Source organism: Coregonus lavaretus (genome assembly GCF_964263955.1).
Source record: "Coregonus lavaretus genome assembly, chromosome: 34".
Lineage (NCBI taxonomy): Eukaryota > Metazoa > Chordata > Actinopteri > Salmoniformes > Salmonidae > Coregonus > Coregonus lavaretus.
This window is the reverse complement of record NC_140021.1, coordinates 9,220,968-9,243,902: the sequence shown is the minus strand read 5'-3', so window position 1 is coordinate 9,243,902 and position 22,935 is coordinate 9,220,968. Positions and strand designations below refer to the sequence as shown.

The 22,935-nt window shown below is 44.2% G+C and overlaps 1 protein-coding gene across 1 annotated transcript in view; it reads left to right on the top strand.

The window, feature by feature from the left end:
- prkdc (protein kinase, DNA-activated, catalytic subunit) overlaps positions 1-21,685 on the top strand; it is a 46,892-nt gene extending 25,207 nt beyond the window's left edge. The window contains exons 44-86 of the mRNA XM_084151938.1: positions 2,228-2,293; positions 2,394-2,457; positions 2,582-2,730; positions 3,053-3,193; positions 3,494-3,613; positions 3,790-3,933; positions 5,212-5,363; positions 5,495-5,629; positions 6,071-6,182; positions 6,281-6,408; positions 6,956-7,105; positions 7,248-7,421; positions 7,606-7,704; positions 7,786-7,996; positions 8,319-8,490; positions 8,693-8,887; positions 9,164-9,279; positions 9,980-10,111; positions 10,301-10,483; positions 10,753-10,964; positions 11,176-11,314; positions 11,687-11,872; positions 12,160-12,384; positions 12,591-12,699; positions 12,878-12,980; positions 13,088-13,253; positions 13,377-13,551; positions 13,780-13,973; positions 14,061-14,241; positions 14,508-14,668; positions 14,823-15,034; positions 15,516-15,603; positions 15,762-15,905; positions 17,046-17,256; positions 17,385-17,452; positions 17,661-17,881; positions 18,124-18,216; positions 18,698-18,790; positions 18,985-19,056; positions 19,478-19,679; positions 20,068-20,256; positions 20,351-20,490; positions 20,961-21,685. Coding sequence (XP_084008064.1) covers positions 2,228-2,293; positions 2,394-2,457; positions 2,582-2,730; positions 3,053-3,193; positions 3,494-3,613; positions 3,790-3,933; positions 5,212-5,363; positions 5,495-5,629; positions 6,071-6,182; positions 6,281-6,408; positions 6,956-7,105; positions 7,248-7,421; positions 7,606-7,704; positions 7,786-7,996; positions 8,319-8,490; positions 8,693-8,887; positions 9,164-9,279; positions 9,980-10,111; positions 10,301-10,483; positions 10,753-10,964; positions 11,176-11,314; positions 11,687-11,872; positions 12,160-12,384; positions 12,591-12,699; positions 12,878-12,980; positions 13,088-13,253; positions 13,377-13,551; positions 13,780-13,973; positions 14,061-14,241; positions 14,508-14,668; positions 14,823-15,034; positions 15,516-15,603; positions 15,762-15,905; positions 17,046-17,256; positions 17,385-17,452; positions 17,661-17,881; positions 18,124-18,216; positions 18,698-18,790; positions 18,985-19,056; positions 19,478-19,679; positions 20,068-20,256; positions 20,351-20,490; positions 20,961-21,165 — 6,432 coding nt within the window. The 3' untranslated portion in view covers positions 21,166-21,685. The remainder of the gene's footprint in view (positions 1-2,227; positions 2,294-2,393; positions 2,458-2,581; positions 2,731-3,052; positions 3,194-3,493; positions 3,614-3,789; positions 3,934-5,211; positions 5,364-5,494; positions 5,630-6,070; positions 6,183-6,280; positions 6,409-6,955; positions 7,106-7,247; positions 7,422-7,605; positions 7,705-7,785; positions 7,997-8,318; positions 8,491-8,692; positions 8,888-9,163; positions 9,280-9,979; positions 10,112-10,300; positions 10,484-10,752; positions 10,965-11,175; positions 11,315-11,686; positions 11,873-12,159; positions 12,385-12,590; positions 12,700-12,877; positions 12,981-13,087; positions 13,254-13,376; positions 13,552-13,779; positions 13,974-14,060; positions 14,242-14,507; positions 14,669-14,822; positions 15,035-15,515; positions 15,604-15,761; positions 15,906-17,045; positions 17,257-17,384; positions 17,453-17,660; positions 17,882-18,123; positions 18,217-18,697; positions 18,791-18,984; positions 19,057-19,477; positions 19,680-20,067; positions 20,257-20,350; positions 20,491-20,960) is intronic.
- The last annotated feature ends 1,250 nt before the right edge of the window (positions 21,686-22,935 follow it).

The window sequence follows — 22,935 nt, the reverse complement described above, 5'->3', positions numbered from 1 at the left end:
CTATCCTCTTGTTTACACTCATGTACTTTAGAGAAGTCTGCATGACGATGGTAATGTTCTCTGAAACTATTACACAATTCAGTTATTTTCCCAACATACTCTCTGTGATCGGCCCATGGCAAAAGTGCCCTCTGGGCATCCCCTGAAACTCACTGCCCTCTAACATCTAAGGTTGCTGGGGCCCCTTCATCCCCTGCCAATAGATTAGGTAAGGCTATCAGTGGGTACTGGCCCCCTCCTACTCTCTCATCTCCTGACTCATACTGACTCCCTCCTGAGCTTAGCTCTGAATCCTCCTGTTCGTCTCTTTTCTGTTTCTTTAGATCATTACCACAATTTACATGCATTTGTTTAATCATGGATTCCAGTTTAATTACATCAAGTCGCCCAGTAAAGCCATTTTTTTTTCTTTTTTTTTTCTCCATTTTTTTTCAATTAGGTCCACATTTCGTTTGTCTCCAATTTCCATGTATTTCTCGTCTCCAGTAAATTCTGGGACCTCTTGTGAGGATTTGCCTCCCATGGCTGGTACTGTTAAACATCCCTTAGCCACCTCTTTCTATATAACAAGTTATTCAAAACAGTTTCACACAACAATTGGAATCACCCCTTCCTGTATATGTAGTCTTGACTAGTTCCCCAGAATTATCTCATACCGTTACGGAGGAATTTATCCCCTCAAATGTAATGTTGACAATTCCATCAGTCTCATACAACAGAAATGGGTTCTCCCTCTCCTAGTGATCTTAACCGACCAAATGTACTCAATTATATTAACCCTCTTTTCACTTCACACCCCTCCCTGTATTTCTTTATCCCGGATTATTTGTTGAACATTACTGTTCTATAATCTACTACAGGTTCTCTGAATGCAGGGTAGTTTCTTTTGGTAATGGCCTATTACCGTGAGTCGTTACGGACCCACCAACCTTAAATTGGCTACAACCTTAAATCGGCTACCGGCTACAACCTTAAATTGGCTACCTTAAAATGGCTACGCATTGATCAATTTGCTACTTTAAATTATGACGTTACCCTCAGTCAATATTTTAGCAAGTTCTCAAATCAATTTCACCAAGTAATGAATAAAGATTACTGACCTTATCCTTGCAGCCGAGATTCAATGTAGGTTTGGATTCAGTCACCGTCTCTGTCATTAATCAGGTGTCCTCTGGCCTGTCTTAACCCTTAATGTCAAAGGGCAGGACTTTCTATTTACCAATGTATCATTCGCCTGTCGACGGTTTTCAGAGTTATCTGGAATGACAGAGGCAGGTATTGGATTCCGGCTCAGAAGGACCAAGCTGTTATGTGAATTATTTAACAAACTATTTCAGTGTCTCTGTGCGTCTCCCAAAATCAAGAAACGGACAGAGTCCCGGTCTGCATAGTCAGAGATGTTTATTCATTGAGAATTCTGCCATCACAATTTCAGAGTCCATCTTTTATACTCACACGTCATACAAAAATCCCTCCCCTCTTTAGGCAGGCTGTAGTTTTCCACTTTATAATTGCTCTCCTGACCATCAGTTCTCACACACACTTTCTTATCATAGCCTACTCCCTGCATTCCTCAGTTATAGCCGTTCTCACAATATTCTGCACCATGTTTCATACTCCTTAAAAAGCCTAACAGTTTCTCTCCTCCCTAAATTGGGAGGCCTCTTTATCTTGGTTTCTCAGTTGTCTGTAGACAGTTCTCCTTGTCCTTTGTTGTCTGGTCTAACTCTTACTCACATTGCTAAATAGTAGCTCAATGTCATAGTCTTTACTGGTCCTACACTCACACATTCTAGCACATTTCACACAGTTTCAGGGTGTAATAATTAGTCATTAATAATTATTCTATCAGCTGTATAGCCAACTCATATGGTCATTGTCATGCCATACTAAAGGGTTCATTCAACCAAACTGTGTTGCAGATTTTATCCAGCAATAAGGCCCGAGGGGGGGGGGGGGGTGTGGTATATGGCCAATATACCACGGATAAGGGCTGTTCTTAAGTACGACGCAACGCAGAGTGCCTGGATACAGCCCTTAGCCGTGGTGTATTGGCCATATACCACAAACCCCTGAGGTGCCTTATTGCTATTATAAACTGGTATATCAGACCGTATACCACGGCTTTCAGCCAGTTTATATTATGTATAAAAGTAGCAGGCTCATCTCACATGATCAATTCTACAATACAAATCAATAATGTTTTTTCTTCTGTTCTTTCCCCCAGAATCAATTCATATTTGAGAATCTCATTGATACCCAAAGGACGTACAGATTCCCTATTGAAATCGAGGTATATTGTTTTATTTTCTTTTTCCACTGATGAGATGATATCAGTGAGCAATCGGAGTAATGTCAGTAATCTGAGCATAGCCTTCTCATTCTCCCTATAGGTTCCTATGGAGAGGAAGAAGAAATACCTCATGATTCGGAAAGAAGTGAGCGAGGAGAACGGAGGTAGGATGAATCTGCATCTCCACCTGATATCCAGTTGGGATTCCTCAGTATACTTCACGTTACGTTGTTGGAAGTAATAATTGTCTCTATTTAACCTTCTATCTGTGTTGTCTCTTCCCGTCAGAGGAGCCAATCTACCTCTCCTCCCAGTCCTACATGGCTGACAGCAGTCTGAGTGAGGAGATGAGTCAGTTTGACTTCTCAACCGGAGTCCAGAGCTTCTCCTACAATTCCCAGAATCCTGCAGGGCAAAATCGCACCGTCAGGAAGAGGGTCAGTCCGACCGCTGTCTCTCTCCATGCACCAGTGTTGCTTTTACATGGGTTAGAGCGTATTTGTGGGAGGGACTCTTGTCCCATCCCCAAACAGGCCCCTTACCTTAACCTGTCTTAGAAAAATAATACACATTGCATAAGAACATATACAATATTGAAGATATCCTAAGGGTATACTGAGTCAAGGTGGAAGCACCTTTAGCAGAATGAACAGCTGTGTGTCTCTTTGGATATAAATATACACAGACAGCCTACAAACTCTCATTTGCACTTGTATATTTTTATTGGGATATGCTTGACTGTTTCTGGAATTACCTCAGGAGCGAGCGGAGACCATTTCGGCTCCGGAGGAGACTGCAGACCTGGAGATGGATGAACTGAACCAACACGAGTGCATGGCGGCCATGACGTCTCTGGTGGGCCACATGCAGAGGAACAACATCACTCCCAGAGTTGAACAGGTCTGCTCCATTCCACACAGACCACTTAGCCCCTAAACCCCAGGGACTCTTGTAGATCTGAGAGGATTTGATAGATATAAGCATTATTATGGCTTAATCTTGCCTTCTGGTTGGCTGAGTGGAAATTTTGCAATATTGATTCCACCTATCCAGTCTTCATCAGATCTACAGGGAGTAGGGGCTAGGGGTGGATTTGGAATTCTGCACAAGTCTGTCTACTGCGGTTGGAGAAAGGTTGATAGTATAGTTTTGGGATTGGGACCCATTCCAACATGTTGTCTTGTCTTCTGTGTGGTCTAGGGAAGCATACCCAGTGAACTCCCACCCTGGATGAAGTTCCTGCAAGGAAAGTTGGCCAATCCAGCCACACCGCTAAATATCCGACTTTTCATCACAAAGCTGATAATCAACACAGAGGAGGTGAGGCCACCCATCCATCTATCCATTCTCTAACAATATCTGACAACAGTATATTTTTCCCTGAGTATACCCTTCATCGTTCCTGTTTTTCCCATTTGTATTTCAAAGATTGGCAGGTATGGTTCCACCATACTGTTGTTGATATTTCTGATGGTCTTGACGCTGTTGTTCTGCAGGTTTTCCGTCCGTACGCCAGGTTGTGGCTGGGGCCGCTCCTACAGCTGGTGGTCTCTGGGAACAACGGGGGTGAAGGGATCCACTTCATGGTGGTAGACGTGGTGGTCACAGTGCTCTCCTGGATAGGCCTGGCCACCCCCAAGGTTCTTAACCATTTCTTCCTCTCACCCCTTTTCTCATTGAGGTACACTATATATACAAAAGTATGTGGACATACTTCAAATGAGTGGATTTGGTTATTTCAGCAACACACGTTGCTGACGGGTGTATAAAATCGAGCACACAGCCATGCAATCTTCATAGAAAAACATTACTGAAGAGCTCAGTGACTTTCAACGTTGCACCGTCATAGGATGCCACCTTTCCAACAAGTCAGTTCGTCAAATTTCTGCCCTGCTAGAGCTGCCCCGGTATGTGCTGTTATTGTGAAGTGGAACGTCTAGGAGCAATAACGGCTCAGCTGCGAAGTAGTAGGCCACACAAGCTCACAGAATGGGACCGCCGAGTGCTGATGCGCGTTCGGTGTATAAATCGTCTGTCCTCGGTTGCATCACTCACTACCGAGTACCAAACTGCCTCTGGAAGCAACGTCAGCACAATAACTGTTTGTCTAGAGCTTCATGAAATGGGTTTCCATGGCCGAGCAGCCGCACACAAGCCTAAGATCACCATGCACAATGCCAAGCATCGGCTGGAGTGGTGTAAAGCTCGCCGCCATTGGACTCTGGAGCAGTGTAAATGCGTTCTCTGGAGTGGTGAATCACGCGCCACCATCTGGCAGTCCGATGGACGAATCTGGGTTTGGCGGATGGCAGGAGAACGCTACCTGCCTGAATGCGTATTGCCAACTGTAAAGTTTGGTGGAGGAGGAATAATGGTCTGCGGCTGTTTTTCATTGTTCAGGCTAGGCCCCTTAGTTCCAGTGAAGGGAAATCTTAACACTACAGCATACAATGACATTCTAGACGATTCTATGCTTCCAACTTTGTGGCAACAGTTTGGGGAAAGCCCTTTCCTGTTTCAGCATGACAATGCCCCCATGCACAAAGCGAGGTCCGTACAGAAATGGTTTGTCGAGATCGATGTGGAAGAACTAAACTGCCCTGCACAGAGCCCTGACCTCAAGCCCAACGAACACCTTTGGGATGAATTGGAATGCTGATTGCGAGCCAGTCCTAATCGCCCAACCTCAGTATCCGACCTCACTAATGCTCTTGTGGCTGAATGGAAGCAAGTCTCTGCAGCAATGTTCCAACATCTAGTGGAAAGCCTTCCCAGAAGAGTGGAGGCTTTTATAGCAGCAAAGGGGGGACCAACTGATGATTTAGGCAGGGTAGTTGTCCCCCCCCCCCACCCCCTCCCATATAGGGCCTATAGGGGAAATATTGCAATAGTCTTTTTTTTTCTTTTTTTTATCCCAGGGCAACACCAGAGACAAAGTCCTGGCCAATCGTCTGCTGGAGTTCCTGATGAGGAACAGCTTCCACCCCAAGAGGCCTGTCTTCAGACACAACCTGGAGATCATTCGCACTGTGGTGGAGTGCTGGAAGGACTGTCTGGACGTGCCCTACAAGTGAGAATAACCCTAATACAAGCATTTCATTTCCCGTACCACTGATTTCCCCAAGCTTTTGAAAACTTCCCCAAAAATGTGAACTATCTCTTTAATATCAACATGCGTCCTCTTTCTTCTTTGTTGCGCAGCCTGATCTACGAGCGTTTCTGCGGCACAGACCTAAACAGTAAAGATAACTCCGTAGGACTCCAGCTGCTGGGCATCGTTCTGGCCAACAACCTCCCTGCCTACGACGCCAGGAAGTGTGATATCGAGTACGACAGGTAAATGGGCAACCTGTGTGTCTGTCGCGAAAGTAATATAATACATCAGCTGATTAGATAGATGATGATGAGCAGGATTGTGGTTATGATGATGATGATGGTTGTGATTATTATGATGACGATGATTGTCATTATTATTATTATGGTGATAATTGTGGTTATGATGAAGAAGGTTGTTATTATGATGGTGGTGATGACGATAATTGTCGTTATTATGATGCGGATGATGAAGGTGATTGTCGTTATTATGATGATGATGACTATTAGTATTATTAGTAGTAGTATTATGGTATTATTTATCGTATTATTGTTGACCTTATTTGACCCATTTTACCTGGTAAACATGATTTGAGAACCCATTCCTCCATTGTGAGTGTTGCATTGAATGAGGGTTCTGAGTGTTTCAGTGAATAAGGCCTGACTATGTGAAATGTGTTGCAGGTATATCCAGTCCCTGACCAACAACCTGGCCTTCACCAGATATAAGGAGGTCTACTCTGCAGCCGCTGAGATCATCGGTCTTATCTTGAAGAACATGACTGAAAAGGACAGTGTATGTAAACTTGTCATCTTGATAATCCTAAACCCAAATGATGGACTTCATTTACTTTTTATTTGAACATGATTCAACGTGTTCGTTCTTTCTTTCAGCAACCGGATGCATCGCTGCTCAGTCTCACTGTAAATAAATTAACAGATCTGAAGAAAAAAGACCTGGATGACAAATTCATTATCTGCTTGAGCAAAGTTTCCAAGCACTTTCCTCCCGTTATGGACCGGTGAGAGTAGTCTTTTTTTAAATATTTTAACTTCCTGAAACTCTGGTCAACTTTTAAGGTAAATCTAGTAAGCTAGTTCAGCCCAAGTCCATCAGTGCCTTAGGCGCAAAAACTGAATTAAAGAATTTAGCCAATTCTCTGGATACAAAAAATTAACTGGCTAAAAGTGAAGCTGCACTCCTTCACTATCATACATTTCCAATTTACTTGGGTAATGCTCCTTTTGTTTGGAAATGGCAAGGATTACAAATATTTGTGGATAAACATCAGGTCAGCTTGATTAGAACGGATTCTGGAGGAAGACTTCCTGGCATGTTTGCTCTAATCAAATCTGGGCACAGTTTTCAAATGGAGCTACCCACTTATTTTGATACACAAAGCTACTTTCTGAATACACAAAGCAGCTTTTATGAGAGTTTGTAAGTAAACATTTCGCTGTACTGTTTACACCTATTGGATCCTGTTCACGTGACAAATAAACTTTGATTTTGATTTGACTTACAATAATGTGTGTGTGTGTGCGCACACACCTGTGTCTATATATTAGGTTTGTCAACGTAGTCTCCTACCTGCTGCCGAAGCTGCATGGCATGTTGAAGACCCACTGTCTGGAGTGTGTGTTCAGCCGGGCCGACGTCATCCCAGACATCTACCTGCTGCTGAAGACCAAGGGATTCACCCAGATCATGGCCCACAGGTTTGCCCCCTACACATGGACTAAAAAGCATGCTGAATTGGAGAATCTCCAGTGTAATTGCTTTTTAGTCCAGGACTATGCTTAATCAGTGTCACACATAAACTCCGGTAGAAACCACTTGACGTTGTTGCCGCTCTCCTAGGGATGAGGCGAGGCAGAGAGTGTGTCTGGACATCATCCACAAGATCCTGTCCAGGCTGAAGCCAGTGGAGCTCCACGAGGTCCTGGGAGCCGTCACAGCATTCATCTCCCACCCCTCCCCGGCCTGCAGAGAGAGGATGTACGACATCCTCATGTGGATTCAGGATAACTACAGGTTGGTATGGTGCTCATTTTAGGACAACCTCAGTCCAATCGCCATGCCTCACCCTCACACATAACGACAGGTTGGCTCCTATTTGGGCCCCCACCACTATGCCCCTATAATTGCTCTAATGTTGATGCTCTGGAAAGTAAGGATGGAATGATTGTGAAAGGATAACGACATCATTTGTTTTCAGTGATGCAGTGAGTCAGTCTGACAGTGTCTCGGTGGAAGTGTTCAACGAGGCAAAGGAAACCCTTCTTCAGGGACTTACCGATAGAAACCAAGGGCTGCAGTAAGTACTTATCTTATATGTGGCATAAAAGTACTTTTTCACAAAGTACTGTCTGTAGCATTGTGCCTCCTCTCTCTGCAGGCTGTACGTGCGTAACTTCTGGAGCCACGAGAAGCGCCTGCCCAAAGCCACCCTGGAGCGCATGCTGGCGTTGCTGCACTCTCTATACTCTAGTCGCATCGAGGAACACTTTCTCAGTCTGGCCACCAACCTGCTCCTGGAGATGACCAGTCAGAGTCCCGACTACACACGCAACATGTTTGAGTACCCACTGTCCGAGTGCAAGTTCCAGGTCAGGAGACTGTGACCACCGTAGAAATCAAATGATTCTTTCTCGATTATTCTTTCTCGATTGTTATTTTTAGAACATTCTATTTCAATGTTGTGACTAATATAGGCTTCAAGACTTCAGCCTGCAACGAATGCACATTTTGATTGATGTATTTTAACAAAACAATGTGACACAAGTACATTCAAATGTATCTTTTCAGGTTTATTAGATTTAAATGTGAATTCCACACATGGTCACAAAAGACAAACATCTACTACTGTGGGGAAATCTGCAATAGGACGGTAGAGCAAAGTGTTTTGATTACATTTAATCTCTCTTAAAGGACTATGTGATTGATTCGAACTGGCGTCTCAGGAGCACCGTCCTAACCCCGATGTTTGTGGAGACTCAAGCCACGCAGGGCCCGGAGAGCTCCACGTCTCAACCAGGGTCCGTGAGGAACCAGCTCCGAGCAACACAAGGCTCACTGGAGTTCAGCCAGACTCAAGCTCCAGGTACGTACCTTTTCCTTCAAAAGCCTTTGAAACTGAGATATTCAATTGGTTGGGGTATGGGTGTGAATTAGCTATGGCTATCCAGCTGTAACTAACTAATTGTTAGCTATAAATTTGAGTTTACTCTTTGATAGCCTTTAGCATATTTATGTTTTTTTGTAGTTAAGTGTTTTCTATATTGTCTTGTTTCCCTGTATTTCAGGCGGGCGCACCGTTTATAACTGGTTGACCGGCAGCAGCGTGGACACCCTGGCTGAGTTCTCGCTGTCCTCTGAGTCCCTTTCCTCTCTACTGGTGTTCGACAAGAAGAAGCCAGCTGCTTGGAGGCCCACCGGGGAAGGCTTTGGCACCAGGCGCCTCACCTCGCCTTCTGACGAGGGTGACAGCCGCAGCAAAGGCCAGTCTCTCAGTTTCATACCACCATTTTGATGTTATTCCTTTTCTTTAACAATGATAACACAATAGTCTCAGAATGAACATGGACCAGGACATGTCCAATAAGAAACAACTCAGAATGAACATGGACCAGGACATGTCCAATAAGAAATATACATATTTTAGTTTTCATTGCAAAGAAAAACAATTTTTTCCAAATGTTTTCCGTTGCTTGCACTTATGGATACTATATGTCTATCAGCTGTTAATGTCCTGTTTGCCTGCTTCTCTTCAACAGCTCAGAGTGAGCAACGCGCCGACATCCTGAGGCTGAGGAGACGCTTCCTCAAGGACCAAGAGAAAGTCAGCTTGGGCTTCGCCAAGAAGGAAATACGCCACCAGAGACAGGAGAAGGTAAGCGTCAAGAAAGCCCCTGTGATAATTTTTTTAGAGTGAAGTGGTTATACACGGAGTGTACAAAACACTAGGAACACCTTCCTAATAGTGAGTTGCACCCCCCCCCCCCCCCCCCCCCCCCTTTTTGCCCTCAATTCGTCGGGGCATGGACTCTACAAGGTGTCAAATGTTCCACAGGGATGCTGGCCCATGTTGACTCAAGTGCTTCCCACAGTTGTGTGAAGTTGGCTGGATGTCCTTTGGGTGATGGACCATTCTTGATACACACGGGAAACTGTTGAGCATGAAAAACCCTGCAGCATTGCAGTTCTTGACACACTCAAACTGGTGCGCCTGACACCTACCATACCCTGTTCAAAGGCACTTCAATATTTTGTCTTGCCCATTCACCCTCTGAATGGCACACACACAATCCATGTCTCAATTGCCTCAAGGCTTAAAAATCATTTATTTAACTGTTCCCTTCCCTTCGTCTACACTGAGTGGATTTACCAGTTGACCTCAATAAGGGATCATAGCTTTCACCTGGTCAGTCTGTCATGGAAAGAGCAGGTGTTCCTAATGTTTTGTCCGCTCAGTGTAGGTCAAATCCATATTTGTTCTGTATTTGTAGCTATCTGCGCTTTGTTCTTTTTGCTCTTGAGTTTTTGCGGCCATTTTGTCTTACCTTAAACTGGCCGGTTATGTGTTAACCTAGGACAAGATGGCCGACCAGAGGCTAAGAAAGGAGGCCCAGGTCACTCTGTACCGCAGCTACAGATCAGGAGACTTGCCTGATATCCAGATCCAGCACAGTAGCCTCATCGCTCCCCTGCAGGCTCTGGCACAGGTCTGTCCCACCTCTGGATGGCCACCCCACTGTTACTTAACTTAACTTTAATTTACTATACTCACTTTACTTTTGTTTAATATTTCACTTTGGATAAAAAGTGGTGCTCTGTGTTGTGGGAGAGCAGAAAACACATTTCCATCATCAGAGCTGGACTCATAAAGTTCTATTCTAACTGTCTTTCCTCAGAGAGATCCCTCTCTGGCCAAGCAGCTGTTCAGCTCTCTGTTTGCTGGTGTCCTGCAAGAAATGGAAGGTGGGGAGAAGTCTAATGAGGAGAAGAAGATGATCAAGGAGAAGCTACTGGGGGATATGAACGGGTTCCTAAGCAACAGTACCCTTTACTTCCCTGCTTTTGTTGCATGTGTACAGGTTCGAGACTTCTCACATTTTGTCACTGTGTGTAGAGGGGTTGGGTCAGTTATTTCAGTTCAGTTATTTTAGTATTATTGTGGAATGTTCCTCATATGCTGGCATCTGCATTTGTAACACTTGCATCTTTGCCATCTCTGCTATGTTGTGGGAATGCATGTATTTATCCATTGCATACAGTAAGAAAAAACTTCTGATAACTCTGGGCATTCACAGAAATACCCAGTGAACAAGATGACTTGCAAGATGACTGGTGTGTGTGTTTGCAGGACATGAGCTACCAGCACAAGGATCTGCTCCAGATCCAGCCTGCAGCAGTGAGCTCCAGCTGCCTGGCCAGCCTCCAGCAGCCCACTGGCATTCTGTTGCTGGAGGAGGGCTTGGTCCAGGGCTGCAGCCCTGAAGAGCCCCCTGCCAAACGGGCCCGTGGTGGACGCAAAGAGGTCCCCCCAGACACAGAGAAATGGATTCATCTGGCAAAGTATGTAACGGCAGTTTGAGCATCTAATAAAAGGGAACTATAATTATAGATTGGATTTATTTCTACAGAGCACTTTTTCAAGTGCTAAAAACGCTTTAACTGCACACACACACACACACCTCATCTAATACAGTACTATACATTTGAATTTGATGTGTTATTGAATGATAGGCAGTAGATGTGATATTTTTTCCTTTTTCTCATCCTCCAGACTCTACAGATCTCTAGGAGACTACGATGTCGTTCGGGGGATCTTTGGCGGCAAGATTGGGACCAAGTCCATCACATGCACTGCTCTGCAAGCGGAAGCCAGCAGCAACTATGCTGAGGCAGTGAGGCTCTACAACGAGGTAATGCATTGAGAAGAATGTTGATTAAGTCCAGCTGATTTTAATTCAATTGCCTCATTGAGATGTGATTATTTGTGCAAGTATATGTGCATAAAAGGAATACATATACAACACCAACATCCAACAAATCAATGTTTTTAAGTTTGCTGGTCCTGGAGTAGATGTTACTCATGTTACTCTATCACCCCATAGTGTATTATAGGACTTATAAGCATTCATAACAGCGTTCATAACAGCTCACCGCTCCTTACAACAGTAATCGTAACTGCATAAAGGCTATACATGCAGTCATATTCCATTACACACAGGTGGTTTATAAAAAGTGGTTCCAAATGTAACACCTTTTAACATTGGTGTTCCTCAACGCGGCAGGCGCTCAACACGGAGTGGAGTGACGGCGAGCCCACGGACACAGAGAAGGACTTCTGGGAAATGGCGGCCCTGGAGGCATACAGCCATCTGACAGAGTGGAAGTCTCTGCAGTACTGCTCCATTGTCAACATCGACCAGAACCAGCCGGTCAACCTGGACAAGATGTGGGCAGAACCCTTCTATCAGGTAATCACATCCCACAGAGTTGGATAGACGGCTTGCTACAAAGCCTGTTTTAGCATGGGTAGCGCCATTGAAGGCTCTCACCATTTTTAAAGTAGTCAACTGGGTGGTACTTCCTATGGGGTAAGGAGGGACCACAGAATAAACGACAAGCAACAAAATAGTGTATTTGCTTTGATTTAGTCTATTTATAGTCTGTATGGAGTAGATCAAAGCAACCTACAGTAGCAGTTGGCTTTTGACTTGCACGATGGATTGTATTCGTTAATGTGTGTATTGGGTTTTGACAGGAAACATACCTGCAGTATATGATGCGCAGTATGTTGAAGCAGCTGCAGCTGGGGGAGAGGGACCAGGCTCTGCTCAGCTTCGTGGACGGCGCCATGAAGGTGGAAGAGCGCAAGGCCCTGCTGGAGAGCCACTACAGCCAGGAACTCAGCCTGCTCTACATCCTGCAGGAGGACTACGACCGCGCCAAGTACTACGCCAACAACTGCCTGCAGGTCTTCATGCAGGTCAGTGGCACCACAAGACGACGAATACTGCTAGTGTGCGAGTGAGAAGCATAATAGGAAACATGGTTAATGTCGATGGAGTAGTGCAGATAAAGTTAGTTCTCATTTAAATATGGATGAGCCTGATCGCTCACTCACTCTCTCACTCACTCTCTCACTCTCTCAATCACTCACTTGTACATTTCCTCTCTCATGTCTATGTGAAGAATTACTCTAGTGTGGACACTCTGCTGAACCGCAGCCGGCTAACCATTCTGCAGTCGGTGCAGGCGTTGACAGAGATCCAGGACTTCCTCCAGTTCATCACTGGAGAGGGTGAGTGCCCCCCAATTGCGCTAATTATAATCTGAGGCGCCATATCATCTCGCTGTTTTGTGACCAACTGGGGTTCGAACCCGGGTCACCGGTGTTAGTCCACTGAGCTATTTTGATTCACCATAATATCCTGCACAGGTGACAAAATAAATGATATATTTATCTCTCTTTGTCGTAGTTTCCATTAATTCCCTACAAAACCTCATTAGACGATGGATTGACCGCTACCCTGATGCCAAAATGGATCCAATGAATGTATGGGATGATATCATTACGTCTCGGTAAGAGTTTTTTGTTTTGTTGAAGAAAATGTATATTTATATAATTCGGGGTGTGTATGGTTTCTTTGTACTGTCAAAATGTCCCTTTCTATCTGCCCGTGGTCCAGATGTTTCTTCCTGGACAAGATATGCGAGAAGCTCAGCAACCAGGCCCCTAGTGACAGCATGGAGGTGGACGGGGCAGAGCAGGACCAAGCCCAGGACCTCGGCACTATCGTCAAGGACTGCAAGTTTAGCATGAAGCTATGCATGGCTGACAGTGCATGGAAACAGGTGAGATCTTAGTCTGTCTGCGTCTCTGTGTTTTTGTTTGAGCATTATCTGTTGTGGATGTCCTCCCCGTGGCCACACAGAAGTGACACATTGCACCTTTTTTTAAATGCTTTGTAATTCCAGAGCAACTTCCCTGTAGCCACCAAGCTGCTGAAGGAGCTCCACCGAGAGGCCAAGACTCAGCGAGGCTGGCTGCTACGCTGGGTCCACAGCTTCAGCCGCTTCAGCCACAAACGCAGCCTGGCCCAGGGGCCCGTGGAGCAGATCGGCACCATGCTGAAAGCTATCCCACTGCTGGGTAAGATCATGGATACTTGGAGGTCCGTTATGGCCGGTTATGGACTGACCTGGGATCAATAGTGTCCAAACCATTTAGCTGAGTTTGATTAAGCTCCTCAAGTGTTGTTGTTAAAAGGGCTACATAAATCTTCATTTTATTCATTGAGCAAGTTTGTTAAGAAAAATGGGTGTATGTTGCCTCAACGTGCTGTTGTGCAGCCCTTATGTTCATTCTTGTCCTCTATAGATGAACTTCAGGCAGAGTGCCAGAGTGCCAGCGGCCATGTTTTCAGAGACCAGAGGATCCTGTTGGGAACGTCCTACCACGTCATGGCCTCGGCTGTGAGCAGGAGCCCCTCGGTTCTGGAGAGCATCGGGAGAGAGAAGGCAGACCGAGTTCTGCAGCTAGCTAGGTCTTCCTCAACAGCTAGTCAGCAGAAGGTATAAAATTATGGGGCGTCATTTGTAACCTGCTGTATGTTTTCAAAATTCCGTGCCACATGAGAACATCTCTAACCCTTTGTGCAGGTGGAGGTGGGGCTGCAGCTGCGAGCTCTGGAGTTGTTCAGTGGTGCCGTGAGGAGGGCGGATGAGGAGGTCCAGTCCTACACTCAGGAGTGTTTAGACACCAGCGGCATCGTCGAGGCCTACATGGCTCTGGCCAACTTCTGTGACCAAAGATTGCGTGAAGAGGAGCAAAGCAGTAACAGTGAGTCCCTCCAGCACCTCTGACCTAAGCCCTAGTTTCCTGGAAAGATGAGTGTATCACTATGTACGATTTGGTCCCTGGTTAGTTATAAAATGTTTAGTACCAGTTGTCAATGTATAATGTCTCAGTAGATACCAGCTGAAATGGGACTGACATTTTGTTAGGGAAACCAGGTATTAGACACAGTAATGTACCCTTATTGCTGTTTAGGCAGTGACTAATCATCTTATCACTACTAATGTGTCTGTCTGGATGTTGTCTTGTAGTTAGTGAGTTCCCTGAGCTGGCCACCCTGCCTGTTCACGTGGTGGAGAGCATGCTCAAAGCCCTGAAGCTGAACTCAGAAGAGGCCCGGCTCAAGTTCCCCCGTCTCCTGCAGATCATCGAGCTCTACCCTGCTGAGACTCTGGACCTCATGGCCAAAGAGGTAGGGAGCCTACCAGGGTTGGGGTCCATTCCATTTCAATTCAGTTTGGTCAGGAAGTAAACCGATTCGGTTAACTTGTAAGAAAGCTTTTCGTCAAAATACTATAGCTTTGTTTAGAATTAGCAGCTCAAAGTTCCCATGTTGTGGTTGACAGATGGCGACGGTGCCCTGCTGGCAGTTGATTGGCTGGATCAGTCAGATGATGGCCCTGTTGGACAAGCCAGAGGCGGTGGCAGTGCAGCATATGATTGGTCAGATTGCAGAGTGCTACCCACAGGCGCTAGTATACCCCTACATGATCAGCAGTGAGAGCTACCACTTTGAGGACTCGGCCAGTGGACACAAACACCAGGAGTTTGTCGACAGGTACTGTACTGCTTCCACCCTGGCAAACAGTCTGTCGACAGGTACTGTACTGCTTCCACCCTGGCAAACAGTCTGTCGACAGGTGCTGCTTCCACCCTGGCAAACAGTCTGTCGACAGGTACTGCTTCCACCCTGGCAAACAGTCTGTCGACAGGTACTGCTTCCACCCTGGCAAACAGTCTACTCAGCTCGCTAAAAGACCATGGACACTGAATTGTGAATCATACATAACAAACTGTGTTACTAGAGATGGATCCAGTATCAAGCAATGCCGAACAGTTCAGTGTTCACTACAGTGGATTTTATTACGCTTTATGTTACAGTCCGCAATATACCTGGAATGGAATTTATTCAAACATTACATCTGCTCATAACCTAGCCTATACCTAATACATTTGGGCCTTTGGGATTCATTGAAACAAGCACCAGTATGAATAACCGGTATTACATACTAACTGTATAATAACTGTGTGTTGGACAGGCTCCAGTCCCTGTTGGATAAGGGGGGCGCTGTGCGGGACTTTGTGGATGCCCTCCAGCAGCTAACAAACCCTGAAATGCTTTTCAAGGTAACACATGGTGATTGATGATTACAACATTGAAACAACAAGTGAACCCTTTTTCTGATTGCTGTCATCAGTGGTTGTTGATTCGTCTCAGTTCATTCAATAATTCAAGATTTTCACGTGTAGATTTTGATGAAGAATTTGTCATTTGACTGTCACAGGATTGGTGGGATGATGTAAAAAATGAATGTGAGAAAATGAGTTTCGATAAGAAGAGGATGAGGGACATGTATGAAGAAATGTATTCTTCCCTCGGCGATCAGAAGTCACAAGGCCTTGGAGCGTTCCGCCAGAAGTTTATACAGGTTGGCATCTTCACATGTCATGCAAACAAAAACCGCAGATACAGGTATACTTGTCATATACAGTGCATTCGGAAAGTATTCAGACCCCTTTACTTTTTCCACATTTTGTTACTTTACAGCCTTATTCTAAAATGGATTTTTTTTTAAATTTCCCTCATCAATCTAAACACAATACCCCATAGAAATGTTGGCAAATTTATTAAAATAAAAAATAGATGCCTTATTTATATAAGTATTCAGACCCTTTGCTATGAGACTCGAAATTGAGCTCAGCTACATCCTGTTTCCATTGATGATCCTTGAGATGTTTCTACAACTTGATTGGAGTCCACCTGTGTTAAATTCAATTGATTGGATGTGATTTGGAAAGGAACACACCTATCTATGGTCCCACAGGTGACAGTGCATGTCAGATTGATGAGGGGAAAAAAACAATTTTAATCAATTTTAGAATAAGGCTGTAACATAACAAAATGTGGAAAAAGTAAAGGGGTCTGAATACTTTCCGAATGCACCGTATACACTGAGTGTACAAAACATTAGGAACACCTGCTCTTTCCATGACATAGACTGACCAGGTGAATCCAGGTGAAAGCTATGATACCTTATTGATGTCACCTGTTAAATCCACTTCAATCAGTGTAGATGAAGGGGAGGAGACAGGTTAAAGAAGGATTTTTAAGCCTTGAGACAATAGTGAGACATGGATTGTGTATGTGTGCCATTCAGAGGGTGAATGGGCAAGACAAAATATTTAAGTGCCCTTGAACAGGGTATGGTAGTAGGTGTCAGGCACACCAGTTTGAGTGTGTCAAGAACTGCAACGCTGCTGGGGTTTTCACGCTTAACAGTTTCCCGTGTGTATGAAGAATGGTCCACCACCCAAAGGACATCCAGCCAACTTGACACAACTGTGGGAAGCATTGGAGTTAACATGGGCCAGCATCCCTGTGGAATGCTTTCGACACCATGTAGTCCATACCCTGACGAATTGAGGCTGTTCTGAGGGAAAAGGGGGGTGCAACTCAATATTAGGAAGGTGTTCCTAATGTTTTGTATACTCAGTGTATATCATATGTTATACTTTTAATATATGTCATTATATTCCCCTGACATCACTCTCATTTCGGCGCACTCTAGAAATTTGCCAAGGAAGTGGAGAAGTTGTTGGGCCCTGGTGGTGCCAAGCTGTTTGAGAAGCGGAGAGACCAGGCCTTCCTGAGGCAGGTGGAGGTAGACCTGATCGGCTCCATGCGTGGGTTCCAGCGAGAGCCAGGGAACCTGAAGGAATACTCCCCCTGGCTGAGCGGCTTCAAAGCCGACTCACTCCGGAACGAGCTGGAAGTCCCAGGTCAGTAGGGATGCAATGTTTCTCGAGTGTAGTTCTACGCAGGTGATGCCATTTTGCTTTCCAGCCATCACTCTATCTATAATATATGATTACCAATACTGTGTGTTTTATCTCCTCTTGTCTTTTAGGGCAATATGACGGCAGATCCAAACCTTTGCCAGAGTATCATGCAAAAATTACAGGATTTGATGAAAGGGTATGTGTGATCCACAGCTGTTATTTCCACTTCCTGTTGCACTCTTGACCCTCACTTTAGCCTCTATTTCAATTGAACGTGTTGCTGTTTGCAACCCTGAATGTTACTTCGGGGGCCTTTTTATATCTAGGCATTGATACAATCTAGGGGAAATAGTGGTAGCACTTCATTTAACTTGTTGTGTGTGTCTGCGTTCATCCGTCCCCAGGTAAAGGTGATGAGCTCCATCCGGCGGCCCAAGCGTCTGATTGTGCGCGGGGACGACGAGCGGGAGTACCCGTTCTTGGTGAAGGGCGGCGAGGACCTCCGTCAGGACCAGCGCATCGAACAGCTCTTCACCGTTATGAACATGGTCCTGGCCCAAGACGCCACCTGCGCCCACAGCAGCATGCAGCTCCGAACCTACCAGGTGGTACCCATAACCACCAGGTAGCCTTTTATCAAGCTTTTCATTTCATAAAAAACATTTCTAGACCCAGTCCTCAGGGCCAAGATACTTTATCCATCATTAGCACACGTGATTCAACTACTAATCATCATTGTGTAAATGTTGCCGTTTAAAAATGAACGACTGGTATTGTGGTGGCGGGGGGAAGGGAATTATTTTCTGTAGTGTTTACCAAGCAGACAGCTCCTGTACATTTCAGTACGTTTTTGATGTATCCCTACAGAATTGGACTGATTGAGTGGATGGAGAATACCTGTACGCTGAAAGACCTGCTGCTCCGCACCAGGACTGAGGAGGAGCAAAAGACTGTAACGAGGTACAGTAGTATTAGATATGCCAGTAGGATGAGATATGCCAGTAGGATGAGATATGCCAGTAGGATCAGATATGCCATATATGCCAGTAGGATCAGATATGCCAGATATGCCAGTAGGATCAGATATGCCAGTAGGATCAGATATGCCAGTAGGATCAGATATGCCAGTAGTATCAGATATGCCAGTAGTATCAGATATGTCAGATATGCCAGTAGTATCAGGTATGCCAGTAGTATCAGATATGCCAGTAGTATCAGATATGCCAGTAGTATCAGATATGTCAGATATGCCAGTAGTATCATATATGCCAGTAGTATCATATATGCCAGTAGTATCATATATGTCAATTGTATCAGATATGCCAGTAGTATCAGATATGCCAATAGTATCAGATATGCCAGTAGTATAGAAGAAACTACAACTGATCTCTCTGGCGAGCTAGACAAAAAAAAGTTATCCTTTTGTGTCTGTTAACTGTAGACCGAATGAAGTCTATGAAAACTGGCTCACCAAAGTCACCAAGTCAGACGCTCGTCAACAACAAGGTATCGGACGCTATGCTGAGTCTTACAAGTAAGTCAACTGAACTAAGTGTTGTATTAAAACATAATAAACTCACTGACACTATTATTATGCATTTATCTAGTAAGTATTTATCCTGGGTGTTGTGCTGTAATAAATCCCATTTGTTCCTTTCCTTTAGGATTTTTTAAAATAACCGTTCCAGATAATTTTCCATTTAAATGTATTTATGCCATCTATCACAGGATGGCAAAACGCAATGAGACAGTCAACAACTTCATGAAGATGGAACAGCTTGTACCGGGCGATCTGCTGAGGTGTGTATCTTATTTACATAATGACCCACACCATCGAGTGTATAGATGCAGCTATCAAGCTGTTACATTTAATGTAAACCAACCTAAAGAAGTCCTTCCTCATTTTCTTGAAGAAATCCCTGATCTGACATGGCTGGATTGGTGAAAGCTACTGTTTGTGATAGAACTGTTTACACCTATCAATTTGTTTTTGATTAGTGCTTACTTCAAGAAAGGCAGGGAGGAAGGGTGTTTATAAACAGGGCCCAAGGGTTTGATCCTATCAATAATAATTTGTGCACACTGAAGTGGAGCAAGTCTTCAGTCCAATACCTGGGGACAATCCAAGTCATGAAAAGTTTGTGTACTCATAATAGAAGATTAATCCTGCCATCAATTATTCCGCAAATTCCAAAAGCGTTGTTGTCAATCTTTTTTCTAGGAGAGCGTTTGTCCGGATGAGCACCACCCCCGAAGCCTTCCTCTCACTACGCTCCCACTTCACCAGCTCCCATGCTCTGCTGTGTATCAGCCAATGGCTCTTGGGCATCGGCGACCGTCACCTCTCCAACTTCATGATCAACATGGAGACCGGTGGCATGATCGGCATTGACTTTGGCCACGCCTTTGGTTCTGCCACACAGGTGGGCTCCCCTGACGTTTTGTCTGTCTTGTTTTGAGGATAGGGGTCGTGTAGAGCTGTGTTTATTAATTCTGCCACATTTGTCTCTTTGCCTTCGCACTACACACACGATTTAAACCATCAAAGCAATTGATGATGAGTTGATCATTTGAATCAGCTGTGCAGTGGTAGGGCAAAATAAATGTTTGCATCCCTTTGGGTTTCCAGGACCAGGATTAAGACTAACTAGTGTAGTGGATAGTGCGGCCTTGTGAGTTGAACGTGTAAGCAGTGTTTGTTATTACATAGGGTATATAGTTAAGCAGAGTTTTATATTTTTGAATGATATTTATACAAGTTCACATCTCTACCACTAAGAAAATCTGGACAAATATTATTTTCTTCCAAAGTTCCTCCCCGTGCCAGAGCTGATGCCATTCCGCTTGACGAGGCAGTTTGTGAATCTGATGCAGCCTCTGAAACAGTCGGGCCTGATCCAGAGTGTGATGGTGCATTCGCTGAGAGCCTACAGGGCCAACCCAGAGCTTCTGCTCAACACCATGGACGTGTTTGTCAAGGAGCCGTCTCTGGACTGGAAGGTAGGGCACAAGGTCCCAGCATCTAAGAATACTTGAATATGATGTGTGTACATTATGATGACAATGTTACTAACTGGTCTTCACTAACCCTCAGAACTTTGAGCTGAAACAGCTGAAGAAGGGAGGCACCTGGACTGAGAGCGTCAACACCAAAGAAATTAACTGGTACCCTCTACAGAAAGTCAACTTTGCCCGAAGAAAACTAGAAGGAGCAAACCCTGCCACCATAACCAGGTAGGCAACATTTCCTCAATGAAAACAGTGGATAACTTGCATTGATTTTGTGTTTTGAATTGAATTTTCACAAAGGCAGGGGGTTTACTTGTGTACTTGTCTTAAGAGCTCAATTCAATCAAACCTGCATTGCAGTATCTCTTTTCACCATGGTCAAAAGAGATCAGCAGAATAAGATGAGTGTATAGGCAGTAGTGGTGTAAAGTAAATGAAAAAACTTTGACCGGGATTCAGTCTAATGTAGATTAATGATCTGTGCACAATTATTTCATTTTAAAGGCAATTTCCCCAACATTTGCTGAGATCAATTTGCTGTGAACTCCACGGATGTTGGCTAAAGCAGAAATCACCTATCAGTTAATCGCAGTGCACTAGTCATTTATTAGCGCTTGTTTGAATCCCAGCCTTCGTAAACATCTCTATAGTAGGATGGCTGAATCTGGCTCTTAGTCTCTCTTGTTTGTTTTTAGTGAGGAGCTGAAGCTGGGCTTTGAGAAGAACCCTGCCTTCAAGGGCATGCAGTCTGTGGCATTGGGAAGTGAGGAGCATAATGTGCGTGCCCGGCTGGGGCCCGAGGGCCTGTCGGTAGAGAACCAGGTGGACTGTCTTCTGGACCAGGCCATGGACCCCAACATTCTGGGGAGGGTCTGGATGGGCTGGGAACCCTGGATCTGAAATGCACACATCTCTCCCAATGAGGCCCCTCCGAGACTTAACTATGTTTGAATACTTTAAACCCACACCCTTCCTTCGTTGAAGTAATCACTGATCTAACAAAAATGTTTTGCATAACTTTCAAAATACATAAATACAGCGGGTATGATGCTATTTACATCATATGATGCTGCGTTTTGCATCAAATGAAGCAAAATGCATCATACCGGCTGTATAACTGTATTTGAAAACATGATTTCTGAGATGCAAAACATTTAGGGAGTACATCAACAATGGACTAATGAAACAAATAGCAAAAGATAGTTTTGGGTGGAATTTTCCTTTAAGGATCAGGGATTTCTTCAAGAGAGAAAAGCATGCATTCATATAGTATTCAGACAGGGCCAATGACTGTTGCCCATGATATAGTGCCGATGTTGTTCCTTATAGATTATGAAGTTAGTACATGAAGCCTTGTCTGTCTTTTTTATGATTGTTTAAAAAATGCTTGAAAAAAATAAAGTAAATGAATCCTAACACACACTCTCAAATTAGACACGTCTATATTGTTTAACCTCTTAAGGATCGGACCCTTTTTTTCAATTTTCGCCTAAAATAACATACCCAAATCTAACTGCCTGTAGCGCAGGACCTGAAGCAAGGACATGCATATTCTTGATACCATTTGAAAGGAAACACTTTGAAGTTTGTGGAAATGTGAAATGAATGTAGGAGAATAACACATTAGATCTGGTAAAAGATAATACAAACACAAAAACGTGTTTTGTATTTATTTTTTGTTCCATCATCTTTGAAATGCAAGAGAAAGGCCACAATATAATATTGCAGTTTAGATTATGGCAGCAGTGTGTGCAAAGTTTCACATTGATCCAGTGAAACATTGCAATACTGGACTATTTTGTATCAAGTCTGCCCAAATGTGCTGAATTGGTCAATTGATACATTTTCAAGTACATAATTATAGAGAACATACAAAAATGATATGGTAATACAAAATTTTAGTTTACACACTCCTAGGAATGTCATACATTTACATTGTAGTCATTTAGCAGATGCTCTTATCCAGAGCGACTTAGTGAGTGAGTGAGTGCATACATTTTCATACTGGACCCCCGTGGGAAACGAACTCACAACCCTGGCGTTGCAAGCGCCATGCTCTACCAACTGAGCTTATACACTAACTTTCACACATCTAGATGGCCGGGCGGGGCGGGTGTGGAGCCAGAGACAGCAGGGGTTCAAACTGTAGAACCCAGTTCCTACATTTGAATATAAAAATGGACTTTATCAAACAAAACTATGCTACATTTTATATCTGGGACCCTTAGGATGACAAATCAGAGCAAGATTACTGAATGTAAGTACATTAATTACCTTCAGAGATGAATGTATCAAACCAGTTGCTGTGATGTTTTGTTGTTGTGCACTCTCCTCAAACAATAGCATGGTATTTTTTCACTAATGGCTACTGTAAATTGGACAGTGCAGTTAGATTAACAATAATTTAAGCTTTCTGCCCATATAAGACATGTCTGTCCTGGAAAGTTTGCTATTACTTACAGCAGTCATGCTAATCACATTAGTGCACGTTAGGTCAACCCTCCCGTATAGGTTAACTGGCTTTTCAGTTTGGAATGCACTACATGACTAATCATTAATAAAACGCCAGTCCAATATGCATTTGTGTGAAAGGTGTAAGGGTGTCGTCATTGTAGCTCAGCCAAAAGTAAGACGTGTCCATTTTTATTGATCATACACAACCATAGAAAT